At 32.9% G+C, this 25,050-nt stretch overlaps 1 protein-coding gene across 1 annotated transcript; it reads left to right on the top strand.

Annotated features, from left to right (window-relative positions):
* The first annotated feature begins 3,954 nt into the window (after window positions 1–3,954).
* Window positions 3,955–23,893, top strand: LOC127698473 (cell division cycle protein 20 homolog). Its single transcript, XM_052201953.1, has 11 exons — window positions 3,955–4,113; window positions 6,483–6,620; window positions 8,755–8,920; window positions 10,247–10,443; window positions 11,797–11,928; window positions 14,566–14,765; window positions 15,218–15,312; window positions 16,947–17,172; window positions 17,846–17,971; window positions 21,511–21,628; window positions 23,100–23,893. The coding sequence occupies exons 2-11, from the start codon at window positions 6,485–6,487 to the stop codon at window positions 23,288–23,290; spliced, it is 1,587 nt and encodes a 528-aa protein (XP_052057913.1). The 5' UTR covers window positions 3,955–4,113; window positions 6,483–6,484; the 3' UTR covers window positions 23,291–23,893.
* Window positions 23,894–25,050: the final 1,157 nt, after the last annotated feature.

Raw genomic sequence — 25,050 nt, 5'->3', positions numbered from 1 at the left:
ACAACTGTCGACCAGAGACTTGTTCGTTTTCTTCACGAATGCATCCTTTAACTTACTTTTTTTACTTTAAATAAGAACTCATTATACATATCCGTAAAATATAGTTTATCTTTATCTAGTTCTCCTGTCTGACATTGTGTGAATTAGGGATACACATGAAGTTTGTGTTATCAATCCACAGGAAAATATTTGGTGAGATCTGGAACTGATAGGTCCATGTTGTAGTCCCAGGTGAAATTTAAAACATTTTCTGCTGTGTATATTTGATCATCGATACAAATGTATATATATATATATATAGAGAAGTCTACAAAAAGGACCAACCAGCAAATTTAATATGTACCGGAACGTCTAGAATAGACGATACTGCGCAGATAAGGAAAACATTATATAAGTCTAGAGATTTGCACAACGGTACTAATATAAGATGGTAATATACGAAGACGATGTTATAAAATCGTGTTGACAAATATTTCGGCTTAACAATTAGCCTTAGTCAGTGTCAATAATTTAAGAAATATATATATATATATATATGTGTGTGTGTGTATATAGCCATTTCTCTCTATTCTTTATTTTTCAGTCCATTATTCTCAATTCTGCATGTAAACCTCATTCAGACCCTCATATGTAACCGTATATGTAAGAGATAAATTTGTCCTGGTAAAATATGTCCGGGCGGACACATATTACTAGTATAAAAAGTCCATGGTTACAGAATTTACTAGTATTTTTAGTCCGATGTTAGTAATTTATGTCCCCAGACTAATTTTCCTAGGAATTCAAGTCCATGTCATTAATATTCCTAGGTAAAAACGTCCATGTTCTTTTTTTTTTATAGGAAAAATATTAATGAATCAAATCATTTACATTTAAATAATATTGGAAATTTAAATATTAAGTTTTAATATTGTTTAAGAGTTGTGCATTTATATTTTTAATAAAATTCATGTCCCCAGACTAATTTTCCTAGGAAATCATGTCCATGTCATTGTTATTCCTAGGTAAAAACGTCCATGTCCTTTATTTTAAAAGGTAAATATAAATGTTATGTTTTAATATTGTTTAAGAGTTGTGTATCAATTTTTTTAATATAATGTTTGTCTCCAGACTACTTTTCCTAGGAAATCATGTCAATGTCATTAATATTCCTAGGTAAAAACGTCCATGCCATTTATTTTAAAAGGAAAATTTTAATGAAACAAATTATTTACATGTTAACAATGGAAATTCAATTTTTATATTTTAATATTGTTTAAGAGTTGTGCATTAATATTTTAATAAAATTCATGTCACCAGACTAATTTTCCTAGGAAATCATGTCCATGTCATTAATATTCCTAGGTAAAAACGTCCATTCCCTTTATTTTGAAAGTTAAATTTAAATGTTATGTTTTAATATTGTTTTAGAGTTGTGTATTAATATTTTTATAAAATTTATGTCCCCAGAATAATTTTCCTAGGACATCATGTCCATGTCATTAACATGCCTAGGTTATAACGTCCGGCAGTGTCCTTTTATTTTAATAGGAAAAATTAATGAAACTTTTCAATCTTAACTAAGAAAAATGTTTTTTTTTATTTTCAATAATTTTTAAAATATAATAAAAATTACTAGAAAAACAAGTCTTAGGACAATTTTTCCTATGAAAATAAGTGCCAGACATATTTTACTAGCTATGGACTTATTTTCCTAGGAAAATTTGTCCTGGTACTTAAATTCCTAGTAAAATAATGGTCATGGACTTGATTAACTAGGGAAAAAAGTCTGGCGGACAAATTTTACTACCGGACCAAATTTACTGTTACATATATTCTTAAATGTAAAGAAAGTATCAGATTAGTTTCTTTACATCATCCTATTCATATTTGTTTCGTCAACATTCTTTTTATTATAAGGTTTGTTTTAGACCCCTTGGTATTAAATCACTGTGATAGATGAGATATAAAGATTAGAAATGATAAATGATGCATTCGATTGTGATCAAATATGTTTAATTTAAAGTATATATTGACTGTCAGGGTATAGAAATATGACTTGTAAAAGACTTTTTTCGGTACAGGTTTCTTTACCGGTACTAACATTTATTTTATTTTTACTGAATAGTTTAATTAATAAGTAAACTACTAGTTGGAATGTTAGTATAGTAGGAAGATTATTATGTTGATTTATCATTGGGACTAAAATGTCCTGCAATAGGTCAAGTCTTCTTCAACGGTTACGATACATGCACTAGAAAGACCGTGACTATCTCTCAACATAAACCAATGGACTAAACGTCTGATCGGATGAATCTGATCCGCCCTTGGCTGCGTATAGGTGTATCCCCTTTCACAGGAATGGTGTTACAAATGATTGGTACCGCTTGATACTGCCCGTCTGTATTCGTGTAGATCATGGCAATACGACGTGTAGTGTTTGGTACAATACCAAATTATAACTTCCCTCTTTGGTAAATTGAATCGATAGTTTGAAGATTTAAAACTAAGATTATGCTCCTGACTTGTGACATGCGGTATTAAACATACTTTCGGTGCCGAATCTTACCCATAACCTGGAACAGTGTCGTAACAGCACAACTTCAGAACAAAAGGTAAACATCAGTTGAAAAGGAGGTAACTCAACAAATTGATACAAAGCACCCACATTGAAAAAAAAGACTACAGACACAAGCTATACCAATCCGAGAGTACTAGTACTCGCAGTTACTGAAAGCTAGTTGAAAGCCAATAACAACAAATACAAACTTTTAAGTCGATTATTCTTTTTCCTATTTTTCCCTTTTACCCACATCTTATTATAAAGTTTTGTATCGCTTGCGACGAAAGTGGCAGCATGCGAGACATAAGGATTACCAGCCGGAGACACCGGCGTAAACTATTTGTATAAAGCTTTATATTTTAAAGGCAGAGAGTAGAAGACTGGCATGGATGTTTCATACCTTGTATACAGATGCCTTATGTTACGAAGTTTCCGTCTGTCATAGTGACCCATTTAAAAAAATAAGGAGATGTAGTATGATTGCCAATGAAACAGCTATCCACCAAATTTCTAATGAAGTGGATGTAAGCAATTATACTTTAGACAACAATGAGAAAAACACATACCGTATATATACTGATATAGTCAGCTATAACTTGACAGCCCCGACATGAAAAATATGACGCTATTCAATTGAGAAAACTAACGACCTAATTTATAACAAAACAAATTTCGACAAACAAATATGACAGTCATGAATCAACTACAACCTGACTGAAATACAGGCTCCTGACTTGGAACAGTAACATAAAGAATTTGGCGGGGTCAGTAAACATGTATGCAGGCTCCAAACCCTACCCTTACCTGGGACAGTGGTGTAACAGTACAACATAAGAACAAACTATAAAAGTCAGTTGAAAAGGGCTTTACTCATAAGATCGATATAAAACAGAAAAACATCTAGCAAAGACACAGACCGAACGTGGCAGGGATTTATACATACATCACAACAACTTGAAAAGACACAACTTGAGTACAGATCTAAGAGTACTCGCAGTTACTGGTAGCTAGTTCAAAGCCAATAACAACTAGTAAAAAATCATTCGACATATTTTTCGTACAAGTGTGGATAGTAAACCCCCATTGACAGAAACAAATGACTGTGGAACTAACTTATAAAGGAATGCGTAGTTGTATATATACCGTTATTTTAAAGTCTTTATCTATTTTGTGACTGTCTTGTACCAAGAAAACAAGTCCCGTGGTCCCAGTTTTCCTTTTTCTTTTCTGAAAGCACATCAGTAGGGCTATCTTCTCATATTTTATCTTAAATTTGTTTATTTTACATAACATATTATTCCCAGATAAGCTAAGCTATTTTATAAATTCCCGGGGTTTTAGTAACAAATGATAACCAATCAAATAATGCACTTTTGACATTTCCGGTTAAAAATAACACGTGATAAAATTCCCGCAAATTCAAAAAACCAAAATCAAAACAGTTACTGAGCTAGTGCAAGGATTTTAATAGTATTACTATTAAAATCCTTGATGGGTGTGAGAAAAATATATTCATAATAAATTTATGACACAGATGAGAAGAAAAAATCAATTCTTAATGCAATAAGCAGGTAATTACCGCTTTCTTGTTTGAGATAATAATGTTCTGTTGACAAATGTATTTGCGTACATGTACAAACTATGAATAAACAAGATGTAACATTCCCTGTCTAATTACCAATAAAAAGTTAACAATTTAATCTTTGCAGGAAAAATCAGGGCACTGATTTTCCGGGTTCTCGCTAAGGTAGCACTCCACAGTTAGAAAAAAACATTAAAATTGAACCACAAAATGTTTTATCATCTTCTATTCCTGGCTTTCCAATACATTAACCTAACTGTTTGTGTTATACATGTGCATATGTATGTAATCAGTATCTTCCATAGATTTGGTTTTTAAAAGTTAAAATGGTGAAATATAATTCCTTTTTTGTGTATCCATGGCAACATTCTGCATTTATTTACCATGAAATATTACAAAAAGGGGGGTAAAAAAGTCACATATTCCCCCAAGATTTGGTTCAAACTAGAATTTCAATGCCTTTCAGTGATACCTTTTCAGAAACTGTTGATATTAATCTACCAAATGATCAAATAAAAAATGGGTGTCTTTCGCCTCATTTTTTCGTAAAATTTGTGCGACATAAAGTTGGAAAAAAACATTACAATAATTGCCGAAACCAATATTTGGTATGGATATGAAAATACGGACTGTCGTACAGAAAACAGCCCATATTACATACATAACATAATCTTGATGTTCCTATAAACCCACTATGAAGGCTATTTTAATCTTCAGCTATCCAAAAATGAATTTTATTCTACACTAGCTATCATATTTGAAAAATCCACAGGGGCCAAAATGCGAAACTACACACCTAACTGTGGAGTGCTACCTAAAGTATTTAAGAGAGTCCATGCATGATTGCATGAATCCTAGACTGACTCGTGAAAATCGATCTGGACTCATCATTTTCAAAATTAGCGAGTCCAAAGCAAAGGTGCATCAAAATTCTATAATGTATCACCTGAGCACACATCAGAGGTGGATTGAGAATTCGGCTTTTACAATCCTTAATGAGAAGTTGAACCCTGAATTACAGTCAGGGGTACTACTTGTACAAGTTATTTTTATTTACTTGAAGAAGTAAATATTAATATACTTTTATAAGTAAAATTGTAAGATACTTAAATACAAGTGTATTTTATTTACTTGTATAGGTAAATTATTTTAATGGCTTAGTTATGTCCCTTAGACATTCAGATTTTTTTTACTTATACAACTTGCAAGTAAAAAAGTGATACTATCTTCTTTTTTTGAATTTCTCAGGACTTCTTTGCTCCAATAGAATTTTCAATTGTCTGTCCTCTGCAGATGTCTTTACTAGTTATTGAAGTGTAATTTCATGGACAATGAAAATCTCATTTGTCTTATCTTCAAAATACTGCTCATTTACAAGCCTCCAAGGGGCAATTTTTGAAGGCCTTGCACAATTATAGTTTCTCTGCTGAATTAATGAGATGACACATTGAACTCTAATAATAAATTATGAGCTAACCAGAGAAAAATTGATTAAGGCATGTTTTTACATCCCAAAACTTGAGAATTTTAAGGATTGTAAAAAAAAATTACTTATACAAGTAAATTTTTTGAGAAAATTAAGAGGAGATTATTCAAGCTTTATAAGAAAATATGAATATAACAAATTTACTTATATAATTATATTTATTATTTACTTCAAGTAAATAAAAATAACTTGTACAAGTAGTACCCCTGACTGAATTATATCGGGTATATCTGGATAAGGATGCATGAGGTCACAAACCATTCCCCTGTGTGATGCTTTAATTTAATTTTATTTTATTGAATAACAAAAATTTTGGAATACTTATCAATATACATGTAAGTTATCACGCATGTAGACATTGTAACATGCATGTTGGTATGCATGCATTTTTTTTGATAAAAAGTTTAAACAAAATTACACATGTACATGTAGTATTGTGATCTGAAGCACTTTTTTGAAATAACCATCATCGGGAATGCTCAAAGTCAAGTATATACAAGTACAAAAAATCATGAAGAGCGATATGAACAAAACTTTGCTTGAGGTAGTTGGAACATTAGTTTCTTAATACTTTCATAAAAAATAATGAGACAATTTAAGAAAGGTTTGTTACAAATTTATCAACTAAGCCATCATATACATATTTACAAAAATTGTTTCAATTTGGGTTTGATTTTAATAGTGGTGCATCAGAAAATTCCTTCCTTCAATGGGTATTAGCTATTTTTAAATCAAATAACCCATCACAATTTACTTGTTGACTGTAGCTGGGTCTCTAGATTAATGAAATACACTGTATTTGCTCTATTGTCAATTCTATATGTTCTGTAGTGTATATTCAGTTGGAAATTTGAATATGCAGTTATTTTCAGAAATGGCACAGTTCAGCTTTGAAAACATGGTGACAGAACTGACAAAATTAGATGGACCCATACAGAATGGTCCACTCATGAGATGGCAGAGAAAGGCTGCAGAATCAGGACTGAAGTTATCTGTACCCCTTGATAAAAGTAAATTATAGTTTTGTCCTCGTGTCACATGCATGTAGTGTGATAATGTATGAATGTTTTGAAATGACATAGCAATAACTATGTATACCAGTATAAGGTTTTGTATAAGAAGTCATACCTGCCAACCTCTGAAACCTTCAAAGAGGGAGATCTCCCTCTCAGCTATGACAGCTGAGGGGGAGAAATTGCACAAACGACATTTTCAAGCTAAATATATGACCTGTAAACTTATTCATCTACAAAACACCAATAAGAGTTTATTTCTTCAATTCATGGTTGTAATCTATACAAGGTGTTCCCCCTCCCCTTTTCAATACCTCTGAGTCTCATAATTCATGTGACATTCCATATTTTGATTTTGTTGTGAGTCTCACACTAAGCATGCTTTTGGTATTTCACATCCAATTTTTTATGGAAATATTCTTCATAAAGCACAAAAATGTCAGTATTCACCTCTGAAGCTAACAAAACCTTTAAATAGACTTATTAAGAAGGGATATAGTTACGATACTGTTGTCAGGTCATTAAAGATTGCATATTTTGGCGTTAATATTGATTCACTTATAGGGTCTTTGCATCGGCACTAAACACATTTATTTAAAAACCAGTTGTTGGCATGACACGGGTTATGTTCTTCTCATATATGTTATGATGGTATGATACTAAACCCCTAACGGGAAGGATTGTGCCTGATATTCATATGATGAAGACATAATCTTTCAATCAGTTTAATTGAAGTCTGGAGCTGGCATGTCAGTTAACTGCTAGTAGTCTGTTGTTATTTATGTATTATTGTCATTTTGTTTATTTTCTTTGGTTACGTCTTCTGACATCAGACTCGGACTTCTCTTGAACTGAATTTTAATGTGCGTATTGTTATGCGTTTACTTTTCTACATTGGCTAGAGGTATAGGGGGAGGGTTGAGATCTCATAAACATGTTTAACCCCGCCGCATTTTTGCGCCTGTCCCAAGTCAGGAGCCTCTAGCCTTTGTTAGTCTTGTATTATTTTTAATTTTAGTTTCTTGTGTACAATTTGGAGTTTAGTATGGCGTTCATTATCACTGAACTAGTATATATATTTGTTTAGGGGCCAGCTGAAGGACGCCTCCGGGTGCGGGAATTTCTCGCTGCATTGAAGACCTGTTGGTGACCTTCTGCTGTTGTCTGTTCTATGGTCGGGTTGTTGTCTCTTTGACACATTCCCCATTTCCATTCTCAATTTTATTCTGAACGTTGTACAGACCACCAGAAGCAACCAAAAAGTTGATTGAACATAATGTGCACAATATAGAGATTCATTGTGCCGAGTGAACTTGGTGGTAAAAATTGAAATTTTTCGTCCAATCTGCTTGACATTTGCAGTTATATTTCTTCTTTTTTACACTGCTGCTTGGTCCAGACAAAGATCTCTATCTTGTTGGAGTTGACATAGCAGAAATGATTTAAGATTACTAATAAAATGAACATAAAGACTAATGACCAAAGTTTTCAGAGATCGCTGATTGTTTGTTTCTTTTTATTGACAGTAAAGAAAAGTCCCTAGAAATACGAACGTGGGTCATTCTGGGTTAAAATATCCCAAAGCGGGAGATTCTATACTCCCACGCAGGAGCAGACCAGCAAGCGGGATATTTCTGGAATTTCGTCGTTTGTGCTGGACTCCCACTCAAAATGGGATGGTTGGCACGTATGAGAAGTGGGTAACAGACAAATAGGCCACTTACTTGCTAAAGTCTCAGGATTCTCTATTGACTAGAAAAGTGATAATGATAAGAAGAACATTTAATTTTTTTTCCATTTACTGCAGAGTAATTCAGATAGACTTCAATGGCTTCAGGTCAATTTCCATTTTATAAATAATTTCAGAGCATTCTTAAAGAAGTTTTATGTCTGTAGATATTTAAAAGATTTTTATGGTTAAATAGTGTATAATATTGAGTTACTGATCTAGTTTTATTCCTGACCACAAACTTTTCACAGAATTGAGGAGTCCTGTTATTCTGCTGGAGGGGCCATTGGTGTCATCCTGACGCATCTGATTTTAAAGGACTTTTCAATAAGTTCAAAATTCAAAGTTGAAAATTGGATTTACATTGTGCATGTAGTATTATTAAATAATTATTTATTGTAGGTGGACAATCACCAAGGCGACCAAAATCAGCACGAACTCCAGGAAAGACTCCAAAAACACCAAGTACAGCAAAAACACCACACAAAACGCCAGGAAAACAAGGAAAGGCTCCATCGAAAACCCCAAGCAAAACCCCAGGAAAGACACAAGCTCCACAAAATGATAGGTTATTGTAAACAATTTTCTTAGAAATTGAAAATAGCTCTACAATACATATTTATTGTTTTGAAAGAAGACATTCAAACTTTGAAATCTGGTAGCATCACAGGAAAACACAAATTCTTCACATGAAATAAATTAGCTTACTTGCCAACTCTCACATTTTTCCAATGTGCATGTAATACAAGCTTTTTCTGTCAATTGTTGGTCTAAGAGACAGGAAAATGATTTTCAATATTTGTAAATGGATGAATAATTGGAACAATGCTTCACATGGCTAATAAAACAGTTAAAACTCATTCAGTTATCTCTGAATTTTTTTATGTTTTTCGTTTTATTTAGAAAATAATATTTTATACGAGTTCTATGATTTATAAGTAGAAATTTTTTAGTCTGCAATAGTTACTTTTCAATTGGTAAATTTTGCTCAAACTGAAGGCATATTGTTCAGCAACTATGATTTTTTTCACGCAAATGTAAGGCACTGCTTGAAACGTGTTGCTGTACACAATCAGCATCAGTCAAGTCCATTTTATATTTCCTGCAAGGTGCAAACAATACCACAATGAGAAGATTTGACTGTCAGTTCTTTTGTTACATACATGTACATGAAGCATAATTTTCCCTTGGCAAAATATCTTGAAATTTTTATCACATTGAAAAATGCTTCAACCATGACATTCAAAAATAATCAAAAGTGGCAAATGGGAAGATTTTTTTATTTACAGAATGTGGGTGTACTTAAATTGTATGATCACATCAATACATGCATTATCACTTCCTTGCCTTATATGGTTTAAAAAGGTAGCCAGTTTTTGTAGCAGGTCTCATAATAACTAAGATGTAATTTGTTGGGTCTTGGTGACGAGTTTGATTCTTTAGGTGTGAGACTACATGTATTTGTGATTTAGTATACAAGGTTACGTAGGATATTCAGCATATCATTGGTGGTTTATCGTGGAAAAGATAAATAAATTCAGTCCATAACTTCCATAGATAGTTGAAAAATGTAAAAATGTGGTTGTGTATCATGTTATTTATCTCGTGTTTTTTTATTATTACCATGTTTTATGTTCCTGTGAGATATTTACAAATTCTCTAGAATCCTGACCATTTAGTGAATTCATTACAGGGTTGACAGTTGTCCATTGTTGAAAATGGTATTTGACTTCTAAATGTTTTTTGTTAACATGTATTGTATTTGCTGCTGTCTTGCTGATATCAACCCACATCTATTATTTATAACTCAAGGTTTATACAGACTCCAAATCTAATGAAATATAATTAATGATAGATAAGATTCAGTTACAGTTATTGTCTTTGTTTCCTACAGATTTATACCAAGCAGATCAACAACAGATATAGATCTTGGCCACTTTGCTTTGATGAATGAAAATTCTGAAAATGCAGATCCTGAACCTAATAATGCACAATACCAGCAGCATCTGAATGAAGCTCTAAACAAGGGACAAAACCCACACAACACTAAGATTTTATCCTTCAAAAACAAAGCTCCAGATGCACCAGAAGGTTGGTAAAATTGGTTCAGATACTAATCTCTGGTATTGTTTGTTAGTTACACAACTAACACAATATTTGGGTTACTGTTCTTGATTACAACCAGTTGTCACAATATTATGATATTAAGTGATTATGTCTGTATTGGCCTTGTTATTTTGTTCCGAGGCTTGTTGTATTGGCCTGAGGCCTGAGGCCAATACATCTGGCAGAGGACAAATAACAAGGCCAATACAGACATAATCACGTAATGATATCTTTATTAACTACAGTGTTTACCTGTTTTTTTTTTCCTTTCACAAGATTTTGACATGTTTTACCTTGAAATTGAACTATCCAAATCTGAGTTTCCTTTTATAAGCTGCAGTGTCAAATGATCTGGTGCTGTTTGGAAGTGTCTTCAACATTTTTTGATGATTTGTGAACCCTTTTCAGTCACTATAAAGTGTTACAATACATATTTAGATGCAACACATAAATAGTAATTGGAAAGGTACTGCCATTGCATGAGAGATTCTGAAACAAAGGATTAAATAAAACTAGGAGTTGAATATGATTGTTAATGAGACAACTATCCATAGACCATGACCAAAGAACAAAGACTTGAACAATAAATTGCAGGTCATCCTTCAACAATCCATATGCCTGGTTCCAGTTGAAAAATATATGATACCTAATAAAAGCATGAGAAGTGAAAGTAAACAGTAAATTGAAATGCATCCATTAAACTGATAAAATGTTTTGAATAGTTATGAAGTCGACAAGACATGAGCTTTGTGATAATCTACAGACTTGTTGCCCAAACCTGAAATAATTCAATTGTCTGCTTACAAAATGCTTTTTTAAATGTATGTGACTGTCTTCAGCCTGAAATATTTGCAACATTGAATGTTTCGGGTTTATGGGGAGTAAATAATACAGCCACATCCAAACAACAGTTTACATTAAGTTTGTGTTTATCATGACTTTCGATCTAAAAACTAGAGACTTTCAAAAATCCTGTATTGGCCGGATCAGAACTCAGCCATTAGGGAAAAAAATCAGTATTTGCTGAGTTGACACTTTTGTATTGCATAGGCAGTTTTCATCATATTAAGTCCAATAATAGAGTAGTTAGTTAATAATATGTAATAAAGACATTTTGTTGTTTTCTCAACAATCCTTGACAGATTTTTACAGTCAAAATTTTGCTTTTATTATGCTCCCTGAAAGTCCGTCCGTATATATGCAGACAGCTTTTGTGAAAGCAATAACTCTAGTCATATAGATATGAAGTGGATGAATATATATTCTAGTTATATATTGACTTAAATTTGTGTTTTTGAATATACTACTTCTTTTAATGATGTGTTACTTATTTTTAAGGATATTGTAACAATCTAAAAGTGTTATACAGTTGTGCTGGTAAATCTACAGCTCCAAAGGGAACCACACAGAGACAAATTCCTCAGCAACCAGAGAGAATCCTTGATGCCCCAGAGCTGTTTGATGATTACTGTAGGTATTATTTGAAAGGAGAAAAAAAAACTACAGTAATAGAAAAAAAAAAATCACATTGAGTACAGGGCTTCCAAAATTTCCTGACGACAGCCGGACATTTTTCAAAGAAATATTTTTGACGGTCAATGATCAGCTGGATACTTAAATGTAACTGAGAGGATGCATAAATTGATATATGTGTCTAAATAATTAGTAGTGTTATATGCAATAAAATTATTTATAACTGTTTTGTTTTCTTCATTCTAAAATTAAATAAAATATTATCCTCGGTATTGTGTCATTTTTCTGTGTATCGTAATACAGTAACCATCATTGCATCAATCAGCTTCAGTACCTGACTGTTCTCATGTTTTTGTTTCTGTTTATATAATCTTTCTTCTCTCTGTGAGTACTTAACAATTTGTAAATTAAGACCATCTTATTTGAAACTGTTGATGTTGGCTATAATTGCAGTACAACTTGATCATCAATACACGTGATACTTTCTTTTTGTGTATTGATTACCTGACCACGTGACTTTTACAACTGATGCGGTATTTATAGATAACATTGAGGAGGCCCAATAAAGGATATTGTTTTAAACCGTGTAAAATCTACTGAACAGTGATAACATTTTTCTTTGTACAATTTCCCAACCTGATTTAGAAATAAGGAATAAATAAAAACATACTCAGTTGATAAATAATTTAATGAATAACAACATGATATTTTATGTAAGCATATAACAACAATAAAATATCAGAAGAGCACAATGTTGACAAACACACGCAATAAATATTACAATGAGCACATTGAAAAGAAGCACAGATCACAGCACAAGATTAGAGTTCATTTAGTCTAATTTAAGATTTGACATTCATGAGCTTGCTAAATGCATTGTTCTGATAAACATGGCGGTTACGAACGGATTGCCATTTGCGGATAGCAGGAACAGGGTCAAAGTCTTTAACATCTACACCTACTAAGTTCAATTTGAGACAAAGTCTTTATAACAGTCGGAGATTGTCATGATTGGATATTATTCTTTATGATTTTAATTATAAAAACAGTTTTTAATATGAAAACAAGAATAGAGAACGCCCCCCTTATTTATTGGACAACTCAGCTTGGTATACCCAAGCGAAGCTATTCTCGGTGTTTTTCCTATATATTTTAGTAAATTTTCCCCTTGAGAGTTCCCCAGTATTTAACACGATGTACAGTGTTAAATAAAATAATATCTATCGTACTTATTCATTTATAAATATCCTTATTTGAAGAATAACTTTTAAATATCAGGATACTTTTTTAAACTGAATGCTCATTTAAAATAATATCTATAAAGCGTAATTAAATAGGATGTTGTTCCATACACGCTTACATGTTTGACCTCGTTTACCTGATTACCTTTATGTACATTGGTATGCATCATTAATTCTATTGATAAAGACACGCTAAGGACACCTCATCAAAGGTAACAAACCTGTAATCAGTGAATGATTTATGGCTTCAATTGAAGGGATAATTGTTTGACAGCTTGTTGTTATTTAAATAAAAGAAAACGAGTTTTTTTCTACTTTTTATTGATGTACACAAGCTAAAGACCAAGCCGTACATTTATGTACCCAGAGGATAAGACTAACTGAGACACTTCAAAGTATCGGAAATATGCTGCTTCTGTTTTATTACAACCAATTATGACCGAAATATCTTTGTGAAATAGATTGCCACAATTATAAACTAAAATGCTCAAACGGACATGCCCAAAGCCCCAAACGTACATTTTTATCGATCGATAGTTGGTAAAAATTGAAATGACCGTTTCATGAAAATGCCTTGAATAACAAAATGTGGCACACCAATTCTATTTGACCGTTTGAGGCTGAGAGCAGCCGGTCTTTTTATGAAAGTTTCGGTCAAGTCCGGAATATATGACCGTTTTGGAAGCCCTGATTGAGTATTCTTAACATTTTTAAAACAAACATATACACAGTGATATTGTTGTCTTTTTTCAAAACTACCTCTACCCTTTTATTTTGGGAAATTAGGAATTTTTTTAAACAGTTTTTTTTCGCGTAATATTTTGAATTGTAAGACATTTTCAACCGGAAAGGAACTTTTTGGGGAGGGGAAGGAAACGAAGAAATTGACGGTACTTAATACATTGAAAACCACGTGTGTTACAAACACTGCAATGATTCTAAGAAGAAACCCGGATCTCAAAAGCACTTATAATATCAAAAAAATAACATGAATACGAAATTTACGTACATAACTACCGATGCCATCACCGTTTGGGGAAAATGTATAACTTTTTGGGAGGAATTTTATGCCATTTTTTTTATAAATGAGAATTTTCTCTAGGGGAAAAAGGCGTATTTCGGAGGTAATTTGAGGCAAACAATATCACTGATACAGGCTCAAGATTATAGTTTATCCTCAATGAAATGGAAGTCAGTCATATACTGTAAGCCAAGTGACTTTCCCCACTAGAAAAATAGCATGAATATAAAATTAAAATTGTCATTAAAACTTTGGATATTCTGGTATACAAATACATCAAGAAAGAAAAGAAGTTAAGTTTGTTCATTTATCAAATATACACAGCATTGAATGCACTCTTTCCTCATCTAATGTTTTCTCTGTATTTTGTAGATTTGAATCTTTTGGATTGGTCTTGTTGTAACTTATTATCTGTGGCACTTGGTGGAGGTGTATATATATGGAATTCTGCTGATGGATCTATTATACAGTTAATGGAATTACAGACTCCAGATGACTATGTATCTTCTGTTAACTGGGTAAAAGAAGGGGGGAATTTTCTTGGTATTGGAACCAGTACTGGCTGTGTACAGGTGAGGCACTTATGTTGTTTCCAGTAGTTATATAGTTACCAAATATTTAGTTTTGGTTGATTTTCTTAAGTTCACTGAATTTTCAGTAGATTTATTTATTTTAGTTGGTATCAGTTTTTGTAGTTGTAGGAAGATTTGCTATTTTGAGGTTTCTTCATTCTTTCTATTGAATTAACAAAAACAAATTTTTGTCTGCTGTTGCAGTTCTTGGTTCCCTGCCTACAAATTCAAAATAGGTATCCCCTGAATTTTAATGAATTTACATAGATCTTGTATTTTCTGCTGTCTTTTGAGTTTATTTTCAAAGTTAACTTTGATATTTATACCATACCTAGATTTTTTTTTAAATAAAATAACTGAATGATTACCTGAAAGAATTACATTTACTACACCAGTTGTTTATTTGTTTATGCCCCTGCTAAAAGGGAAAATTTGAATTATTTTTATTGTAGTTGTGGGATGTGACTCAGAATAAGATGATTAGAAATATGTCTGGACACGCTGCCCGTGTTGGGTCATTGTCATGGAATGCTCATGTTTTAAGCAGGTATATATGTACAAAAATGTAACTTTTCTTTACACAATTGCAAGGCATGTTTATAACAGTGAAAATTGTGTGCTAGAGAACAACTTCACTGAAATATTGCATTCATGCATTTAATTGTGTTGTTTGCTGTCTTGGACAAATGTCCAGATTTCACACGATCTACTGTGAATTCATTTATTTTTGTGGATACCAATTTTTATACCCCCGCTTTAAAAAAAGGGGGTATACTGTTTTACCTCTGTCTGTCCTTCCGTCAGTCTGTCCGTCCGTCCCATGAATATTTTCGTCGCATTTTTCTCAGGAACTGCTTGACAAGGATTTCTGAAATTTGGTTTCAGGGTTTATATAAGTAAGTTACACCGTGTGATGCGTTTTCATATTCATCACTCAACAACTTCCTGTTAACGGAAAACTTGTATTATTTTACACATGATAGCCAAGTTGAAAATTTTCGTCACATTTTTCTCAGGAACTACTTGACAAGGATTTCTGAAATTTGGTTTCAGGGTTTATATAAGTCAGCTGTACCGTGTGATGCGTTTTCAGATTCATCACCTAACAACTTCCTGTTTACCAAAATATTTCGGCTGGGGTATCATCAGTGAGCAGTATTACTTGTTGTGGATTGAGGAACAATTCTATTTTTGTGGATATTTCATTTTGTTATTTAGCAAAAGTTTCCTTACAAACCAACAGAAAATTTATACTTAGTTGCACTTTTAAATTCATTGTTTATTTATAACCACGAAATCCACAAACATTGGTATCCCTCAAAAAATAATGGATCCATCGTAAACTGCACTATGATTTACAAAAAAATGGGCAGTTTTAACATAATTAATAACATATTCCTATAATATAAGAAAAGAAACACTGTATTCTGTGACATACAAGATAGCCGTAGCAATATATCAGATCAAAGTTTGGCTATGCAGGACTTGTTATTGTTAATAATATCATCAGACTCAGACTTTTGTCATTAGTTGTTAACCAAAAAGTCTCGACATCCTGTTTCAAATACTGGGGTTAAAATTGTTTTTGTTGAGAGTTTTGCAAGATGATAGATATAATTCAATGACTGTTCTCCTTTTTGCCAACATTAAAAATAATGCACTCTTAACCTGGACAAAGCTAAGCAAATGGTTTGATTTGGGTTTGTTAACTACATGTATGTGCAGTCCTGGAAAATCTTTTTAAAGTGTTACCATGACAAAAAAGTTACAACAACAAATAGATTCTATGTTGAGTTCCCTTCAATAACTACAAAGAAAGGCTAGTTCAAAATATGAACTAATAGTTAGTACAGTGTTATGCTAGTGTCACAAATTTCTTTCTCATAAGAAGCAGCTTTTATGAAATTTTATATTTTGATATGAAATATATAAATAAATGTATCACAGTACTATTTATTGTAGACTCTTTTTAGGGATAAAATAAAATTATGATAAAAACAACAAATTAAAAATAATGAAAAATAATGGAAATTTACATACTACATTAAAAAAGATCAAAAGGAATTAATAACATCTTTCTAAATTTGTAATTATTAAAAGCATTCACTAGATAAAAAACCAGTATATTTTGAAAAAAAATAAAATTTACCTTGTAATTTTATGAACATTATGACTTTTCAGTGGTTCTAGGAGTGGAGCTATATATCACCATGATGTTAGGGTAGCCAATCATCATGTGTCTACCTTAAATAATCACAGCCAGGAAGTATGTGGTTTGGCCTGGTCCCCTGATGGGAGGTACTTAGCCAGTGGAGGTAATGACAACCTCCTCAACATATGGGATGCTACTTTGAGTGAGGAAGTTTCACCATTACATACATTTTCTCATCATCAAGCAGCAGTAAAGGTACAATCATTATATACATTTTGGAGTGTTTAGCAGTGGAAAGAAATTATAAAATGTTGATCTGTCTAGAAGTATATACCCAGATTGTATTAATCTTTCCAGAACAAAATTGAACATTATTTTTATTCAAGATCCTGCAATCATGGCAATGTTATTACATGTAGTCTTTTGTTTATATTTGAAGACAATGAAAGAAAAGTTATTTTCATGAATTTGCTTCTGAACAGCTTAGAATCATCTAGATTTTATGTACCAACAACATATCATTTTTAAAGAAAAATCTATGGATATGAAATTGGAGATTTGATGATTTTAAGGCAAATTAAAGAACGATTTTTTATTGATATTATGTGCTTTCTGTACAAATGTTCACCTGTTTTGAAAGATTTTAATCAGTAATATTTAAGATAATAGGAGATATATGCACTATTTTCCTGATTTTCAGTTATAGTTAAGAGTCAAAGTTGTATGCAAAATCTGTAAAATTGTTTTACATAAGTTGTGGCACCACATTTATAATACTTTCTATAATAAAATTTATTATTATAGTGTCATGGTATAATAAGGCTTGAGGAGAACACTGCCATGCAAAATCTCTGCAATGCTGATATCAAGTTTATTTAGAATTGAAACAATTGAACAGATCGCATTAAAACTTTTGATTTTTTTTTAGGCCTTAGCTTGGTGTCCTTGGAACCCACAACTGTTAGCCAGTGGTGGAGGGACAGCAGACAGACATATCAGATTTTGGAGTGTACCTACAGGATCATGTTTGAATGCTGTTGACACTGATTCACAGGTGACCTAACTATACATATTATCATGCTTTGTTTAATGATAGCATGCAGACTATATATAATTATAACTGGAAAATTTTTTAACATCTAAAGTTTTAATATGTGTCCAAAAAATGCTTTATCTGTATTTACATTTTGAACTTTCATAAGGAATGTTCAACCCAAAACATTTGAAGGCCAGAGACACATACTTGAGGAGCTGTATAAACCAAAGTTGACCACAGAATTTGTGGTCAACTTTGCCTGAGGGAGTTTGAACCTTTGTTTCTTAGTAATTTCTTAATTAATCTACAGAGAATTTTTAAAAAAATGATACAGTTGATGTCAGTACAGAAACACTGACTTCTGAGCTGAAGATGTCAGTACAGAAACACTGACTTCTGAGCTGAAGATGTCAGTACAGAAACACTGACTACTGAGCTGAAGATGTCAGTACAGAAACACTGACTTCTGAGCTGAAGATGTCAGTACCGAAACACTAACAACTGATCTGAAGATGTCAGTACAGAAACACCGACTACTGAGCTGGAGATACCCTCAGGATCTTGTAGTTTACCAGTATTGGTAGAAAATTCATTACTTTAAAATACAGCAGGAGAGACATTTTTGTGTGTCAATACTTGTTCAAGGATACTAATAATTTCTCCTGTAAATTTGGGGTGTTCTCAGGGGTTTTTTGTTCACTGACAGTGCAAATTGAAGAAAGGAATGAGTGATTGCTTGTTTGGTATATATGACTGGGTCAGAATTATAGTTTATAAGTGATATTCAGTGTCAAGGCGCATTATCTTTGGTATGTCTTTCCATTAAGGCTACACATTGTGCTTCTCAATTACTGACCTTGAAATTCTTACACGTTAAAAGTTTGTTTTCTGGTCAATGAAACAGGAGGGTCAGTGAAACAGGAGCTACAATTCTTCAATTGTATTCTGTTTCATAAACATTGGTACACCTGCTTTGCATGAAGATAGTTTTAACTTTCAACACCTCTGCTGTTCTTTTAAGTTGTGATGTATCAATTGAAATTTTTTGGGTTTTTTTTTCATCTTACATATGTGATTACAGCAGTAAGAGGATTACTTATAACAGAGATATCTCTGTGTCAACAGTTTATTGATAGAAGTTAACTTTTCAAGTACATTGTTGTACCTGCTGGTAGGTACAACTCATGAGATGGTTTTGTTCTAGTTTTAAAGTCAATGAACTCAGCCTTTTGAGCTCACCTGGCCCGAAGGGCCAAGTGAGCTTTTCTCATCACTTGGCGTCCGACGTCGTCGTTAACTTTTTACATTTTGAACTTCTTCTAGAGAACCACTGAATGGAATGAAACCAAACATGGCATGAATGTTCCTTATGAGGTGCTGACCAAGTGTTGTTACTTTGTAGCAGATCCATCATCCAAGATGGCCGCCAGCGGGGGACTTAGTTTAACATAGGACCCTATGGGAAATACATACAAATGTCTTCTTTTAGAGAACCACTGAATGGAATGAAACCAAACATGGCATGAATGTTCCTTATGAAGTGCTGACCAAGTGTTGTTACTTTGAAGCTGATCCATTATCCAAGATGGCCGCCAGAGGGGGACTTAGTTTAACATAGGACCCTATGGGAAATACATACAAATGTCTTCTTTTAGAGAACTACTGAATGGAATGAAACCAAACATGGTATGAATGTTCCTTATGAGGTGCTGACCGAGTGTTGTTACTTTGAAGCCGATCCATAATCCAAGATGGCCACCAGAGGGGGACTTAGTTTAACATGGGACCCTATGGGAAATACATACAAATGTCTTCTTTTAGAGAACCACAAAATGGAATGAAACCAAACATGGCATGAATGTTCCTTATGAGGTGCTGACCAAGTGTTGTTACTATGAAGCCGATCCATAATCCAAGATGGCAGCCAGCAGGGGACTTAGTTTAACATTGGACCCTATGGGAAATACATACAAATGTCTTCTTTTAGAGAACCACTGAATGGAATGAAACCAAACATGGCATGAATGTTTCTTATGAGGTGCTGACCGAGTGTTGTTACTTTGAAGCTGATCCATAATCCAAGATGGCCGCCAGCAGGGGACTTAGTTTAACATGGGACCCTATGAGAAATACATACAAATGTTTTCTTTTAGAGAACCACTGAATGGAATGAAACCAAACATGGCATGAATGTACCTTATGAGGTGCTGACTGAGTTTTGTTACTTTGAAGCTGATCCATAATCCAAGATGGCCGCCAGCGGGGGACTTAGTTTAACATGGGACCCTATGTGAAATACATACAAACATCTTCTTTTAGAGAACCACTGAATGGAATGAAACCAAACATGGCATGAATGTTCCTTTTGAGGTGCTGACCAAGTGTTGTTTCTATGAAGCCGATCCATAATCCAAGATGGCCGCCAGCAGGGGACTTAGTTTAACATAGGACCCTATGGGAAATACATACAAATGTCTTCTTTTAGAGAACCACTGAATGGAATGAAACCAAACATGACATGAATGTTCCTAATGAGGTGCTGACCAAGTGTTGTTACTTTGAAGCTGATCCATCATCCAAGATGGCTGCCAGCGGGGGACTTAGTTTAACATAGGACCCTATTGGAAATACATACAAATGTCTTCTTTTAGAGAACCACTGAATGCAATGAAACCAAACATGGCATGAATGTTCCTTATGAGGTGCTGACCAAGTGTTGTTACTATGAAGCCGATCCATAATCTAAGATGGCCGCCAGCAGAGGACTTAGTTTAACAAAGGACCCTATGAGAAATACATACAAATGTTTTCTTTTAGAGAACCATTGAATGGAATGAAACCAAACATGGTATGCATGTTCCTTTCGAGGTGCTGACCAAGTGTTTTTACTTTGAAGCTGATCCTTCATCCACGATGGCCGCCAGATGGGGACAATGTTTAACACAGGACCCTATGGACAATACATACAAATGTCTTCTTTTAGAGAACCAGATACTGAATGGATTGAAACCATACATGGCATGAATGTTCCTTACGAGGTGCTGACTAAGTTTTGTTACTTTGAAGCTGATCCTTCATCCATGATGGCCGCCAATGGGGGGACTTCCTTTAACATAAGACCCTATGGGAAATACATACAAATGCTTCTTCTAGAGGTGCACTGAATGGAATGAAACCAAAAATTGGCATACATGTTTCTTATGAGGTGCTGATGAAGTGTTGCTACTTTGTTGCCGATTTACTGTTCAAGATGGCCACCAGGATTTTTTATCAAATTACAGGACCAATATTAAACCAAATTTGGCCTCACTCATTATTAGGGTATCTGTTATGATTTTTATCTATTTTTACATGATTTCCAAAACCAAAATAGAATCAGGTGAGGGACACAGGCTCTTGAGAGCCTCTAGTTAAGTTTTAGTCAGTGTCAAAATCATTTTCTCCTTGTCTTTGTTTTGATCATTTGAGAACTTAAATTTGAATTTTCTGATGAGGCTTGAAAACTTACCAAATAAAGTGGATACAGACTTTATCATAATAATTTTCTTTTTCTACAGGTTTGTTCCATTTTATGGTCCCAGGAGTACAAGGAACTGATTTCAGGCCATGGATACTCTCAGAATCAGCTGACAATATGGAAATATCCCATTATGAACAGAATAATGGATTTAACAGGTAATTTTTCATACAACATTGTATATTTATCCATTTAAAACATCATCACCTTGTGACAATCAAGTTTTAGGAGTTTTGTTTGAATTCAGGGCTTGAACGTTTGTCTGATTGTATATGTAAGTTTACATCATATAGAATCCTTTTTTGGTTTTGTTTGGAGAGATCTTGACAAAAATAATCTAGAAAATAAGTGATGAGTTTGGGCTGTTTGTTATTTCTGGGTCTTTTCTTATACTAATTTCAACATTTTGATTGGAAACAAATATGATAGAAAATGTCAAATTGTACTGTTGAGAATTAGAAATGTGAATAAACAGAATAGAAGTTAATTTGAAACAACCATATACTGAATTTGAATTATGTAAAGACCAACAACATATGGATCTATTTTTTTATAATTACCCACCACCCATAGATCCATAAAGGCCATATATTTTTCTATCTACCAAAGCTACAGATGAGAGAAAGACATAATGCAGAAATGTGTATCAGATGTTTAGCTTGATATATAACATTATCTTGTATTTATCAATAAATAATGTTTATTCATCTCAATATTTGTTATTTTTATTCAATAATGTTTCTGTCAAGACAACATTTGGAAAACACTATTAATACCATGCATGCAGACTATAATTACTAGAACTAATAGGCTTACACTGATAAAAAAGAATGGGTACATCCAAAATTGTAAAATATTGTCAGACTTGTCAGAATGGGTCGAGACACAAAGAATTGTTTACGTTCAGCTAAGCTCTTACATGTGCAATTTTCTCTCCTTTCTGACTAAATGAAATAACTTGATGTTAATGTTTAAACTAATATTTTTTGGTAAAATTTATGTAAATTGGAGCACTCTATGTTTGAAAAATCCTTGTAGTTACATAATCTCTGTTTTATGAAATATTATCATAACAGTTGTCTACATTTTTTTTACAAACAGATAACATATTCCACAATGTATATTTACTCTTAGAAAAGGAGTTATCTTTATTTGTTTTCAGGATTTTGTTCGCATTTCAAAATTAACTAAGAGAAAAATTAAGAAGGAATGTATGCTCGAAGTGTAGAAAGTGGTTGGTGTTCAGTTTATTTAAAAAATCATTGGAAAAATCAACCTATATATTGTTGAAATCTCCAAATGACCAACCAACAACAAATATAGGTCCATGAGAAATGGCACAACTTATTTAATTTTATTTCTTCCTTTATATACAACCAACTACTGAACAAACATCATTTTTCGGGGGAGGTGACATAGTATTTTCTGGAACAGCCCTAAGAAAGAAAGAAAAATATCACTTTGAAAATTTCAGAAATATGAAAATCCAGGTTATTATGAATGATTTTATGAAACAGTAGGAAGACAGCAGTTTTAACTGTGCATATGTAGGTAGCTAGACTAAATTTATTGAATGCAGAATGGGAAGATAATTTGATGAATGTATTCTTATAACAATAAATGTTTCAGGCCATACTGCACGTGTGTTGTGTTTGACAATGTCACCAGATGGCACCACTGTAGCCAGTGCTGCAGCAGATGAGACCATCAGATTATGGAAATGTTTTGCAGTCGACAAAGGAAAGAAAGAAACGACGAGCAAACCAGTGAAAGAAACATCAAAATTGGGAAAACTTCAGAAACTAGGCAGCATCCGATGAGTTTTGCAATTCAAAATGAAAAGTGATTTGCGCAAGTTTTGTCTACCTAATCTCTAATCTAGATCAAGAGTTTGCAGTGTTGAAAAACAATTTATGTGTACTCAACCATTTAACATCCAAAAGTTTCAGTAATTTCAGTTAATATAAAATGTCAGAAATTCTATTTGTAATTTTTAGGTACAATTTTATTAAAAATCTGTTGTGTTCCTTCATGTATAGTGTTGATTTTCCATAGTGTCAACTTGGAACTGTGATATATTCCATTGTGCTTTCAATGTGTAAAAGTAATGTGTGTTAGAATGGTATGCAAAAGTAATTGTATGATATATGTGTTGACTGAACTAATTCTTTAGTAAATATGATAATTTATAGTCTAGTTTTGTAGATAAATAACACAGATACTGTTTTACCATTTTACCAGAAGTATGTTTGAATGCCTGTATTGTCTTGTAAATTTTTGTTTATTGTTTGACTGAAATGATGCTGTATATCACCTATTGGGAATACTCATTTTGATTTATCGTACAGTGATGACATGTCTAATAATACATGATCTATACTTGTATATATTATCATAAATAAAAAAATTTGTTCATTTGATAATTCTGTACCTCAGTTAAGTATGATTATAATGAGAACGGTTGACCTTATTGGTATGATCATAATGAGGAGAAAACAGTTTACTTCTTTTGATTGTTAATAAAGATTAGAGGAGGATGTAGCAGGCCATACGTCTTTAAAGAAATTGATCAGATGTATGTTTACATACTGAAGGGAAAACTTGTTACAACTTGTATATGTCTTAATGAACCTTATAGTGAAAGAGACAAAAAAAAATTTATCTCAAAAACTGTGGCTTTTAATATGGCTTAAACTGGACAAAGAAAATTCTTTTATAGAGTTCATACCACACAAAAAGTTAAGAGACTATAATTTATTGAAATGGCAACAAAGGGATGACTTTTCTTTTTTAGATATTTGAAATTGTAGAGGTGTGTAAGACTACATGCTATCTATTTCAACAGATAAAAGTGTTATAAGTTTGCTTTTAGCTTAGAAAAGCATTCATAGAAACGTATTATACTGATTTAAATGTCTCCCCTGTAAGAAAAGTTGCTGAAAGCAATCCATAGGGATGATTATTCAGCAGTGGTGGCAGTGTAAACTAAGTATAAAGCCTTATATTTTAGAAGATCTGGATGCTTCATACCTTGTATATATATTTTAGAAAGTGTCTGATGATCCTGTCTGCCAACCAATATGTCCAACTTGGCTCTAATTAGAACATAGGGGTAAAATGCAAGAAATTTACTATAGATACAGAAAATCTAACAGGAGGAGAAAGGTTCAAAACCATTAGATCTGCCTACTGTCTGTTTTTATCAGTAAATAAGTCAACATGAACGAAATCATCAGACAATTTAGTATAAGAGTTATTGCCCTTAAATGAAGATTTGTACCAACTGTGTGCGAATTTGTCTATTACCTTGAAAACTATAATATATATAGAGAAACTTAAAATAGCAAAAATGATCAGCAAGAAGAGATCTACAAATAGTTCAACATAGTTATTATTGTCAGTTGACTCCTTATAGGAGTAATTGCCCTGAAGTGATGATTTTTGGTATTTTGGGCAACAACTATAGTAGATAAAGAGAAACTGCAAACAGATGAAATGATCAACAGAAAAGAGATTTTAGTTGTGAATTATATTCTAGGCTACAATGTTGGAGAGTGACCATGGTTGAAGATGCACATAG

This window comes from Mytilus californianus, unplaced genomic scaffold (assembly GCF_021869535.1).
Source record: "Mytilus californianus isolate M0D057914Y unplaced genomic scaffold, xbMytCali1.0.p SCAF_4, whole genome shotgun sequence".
Taxonomy (NCBI): Eukaryota; Metazoa; Mollusca; class Bivalvia; order Mytilida; family Mytilidae; genus Mytilus; species Mytilus californianus.
Note: the sequence above shows the minus strand (reverse complement) of the source record. Positions and strands in the feature narration are given on the sequence as shown.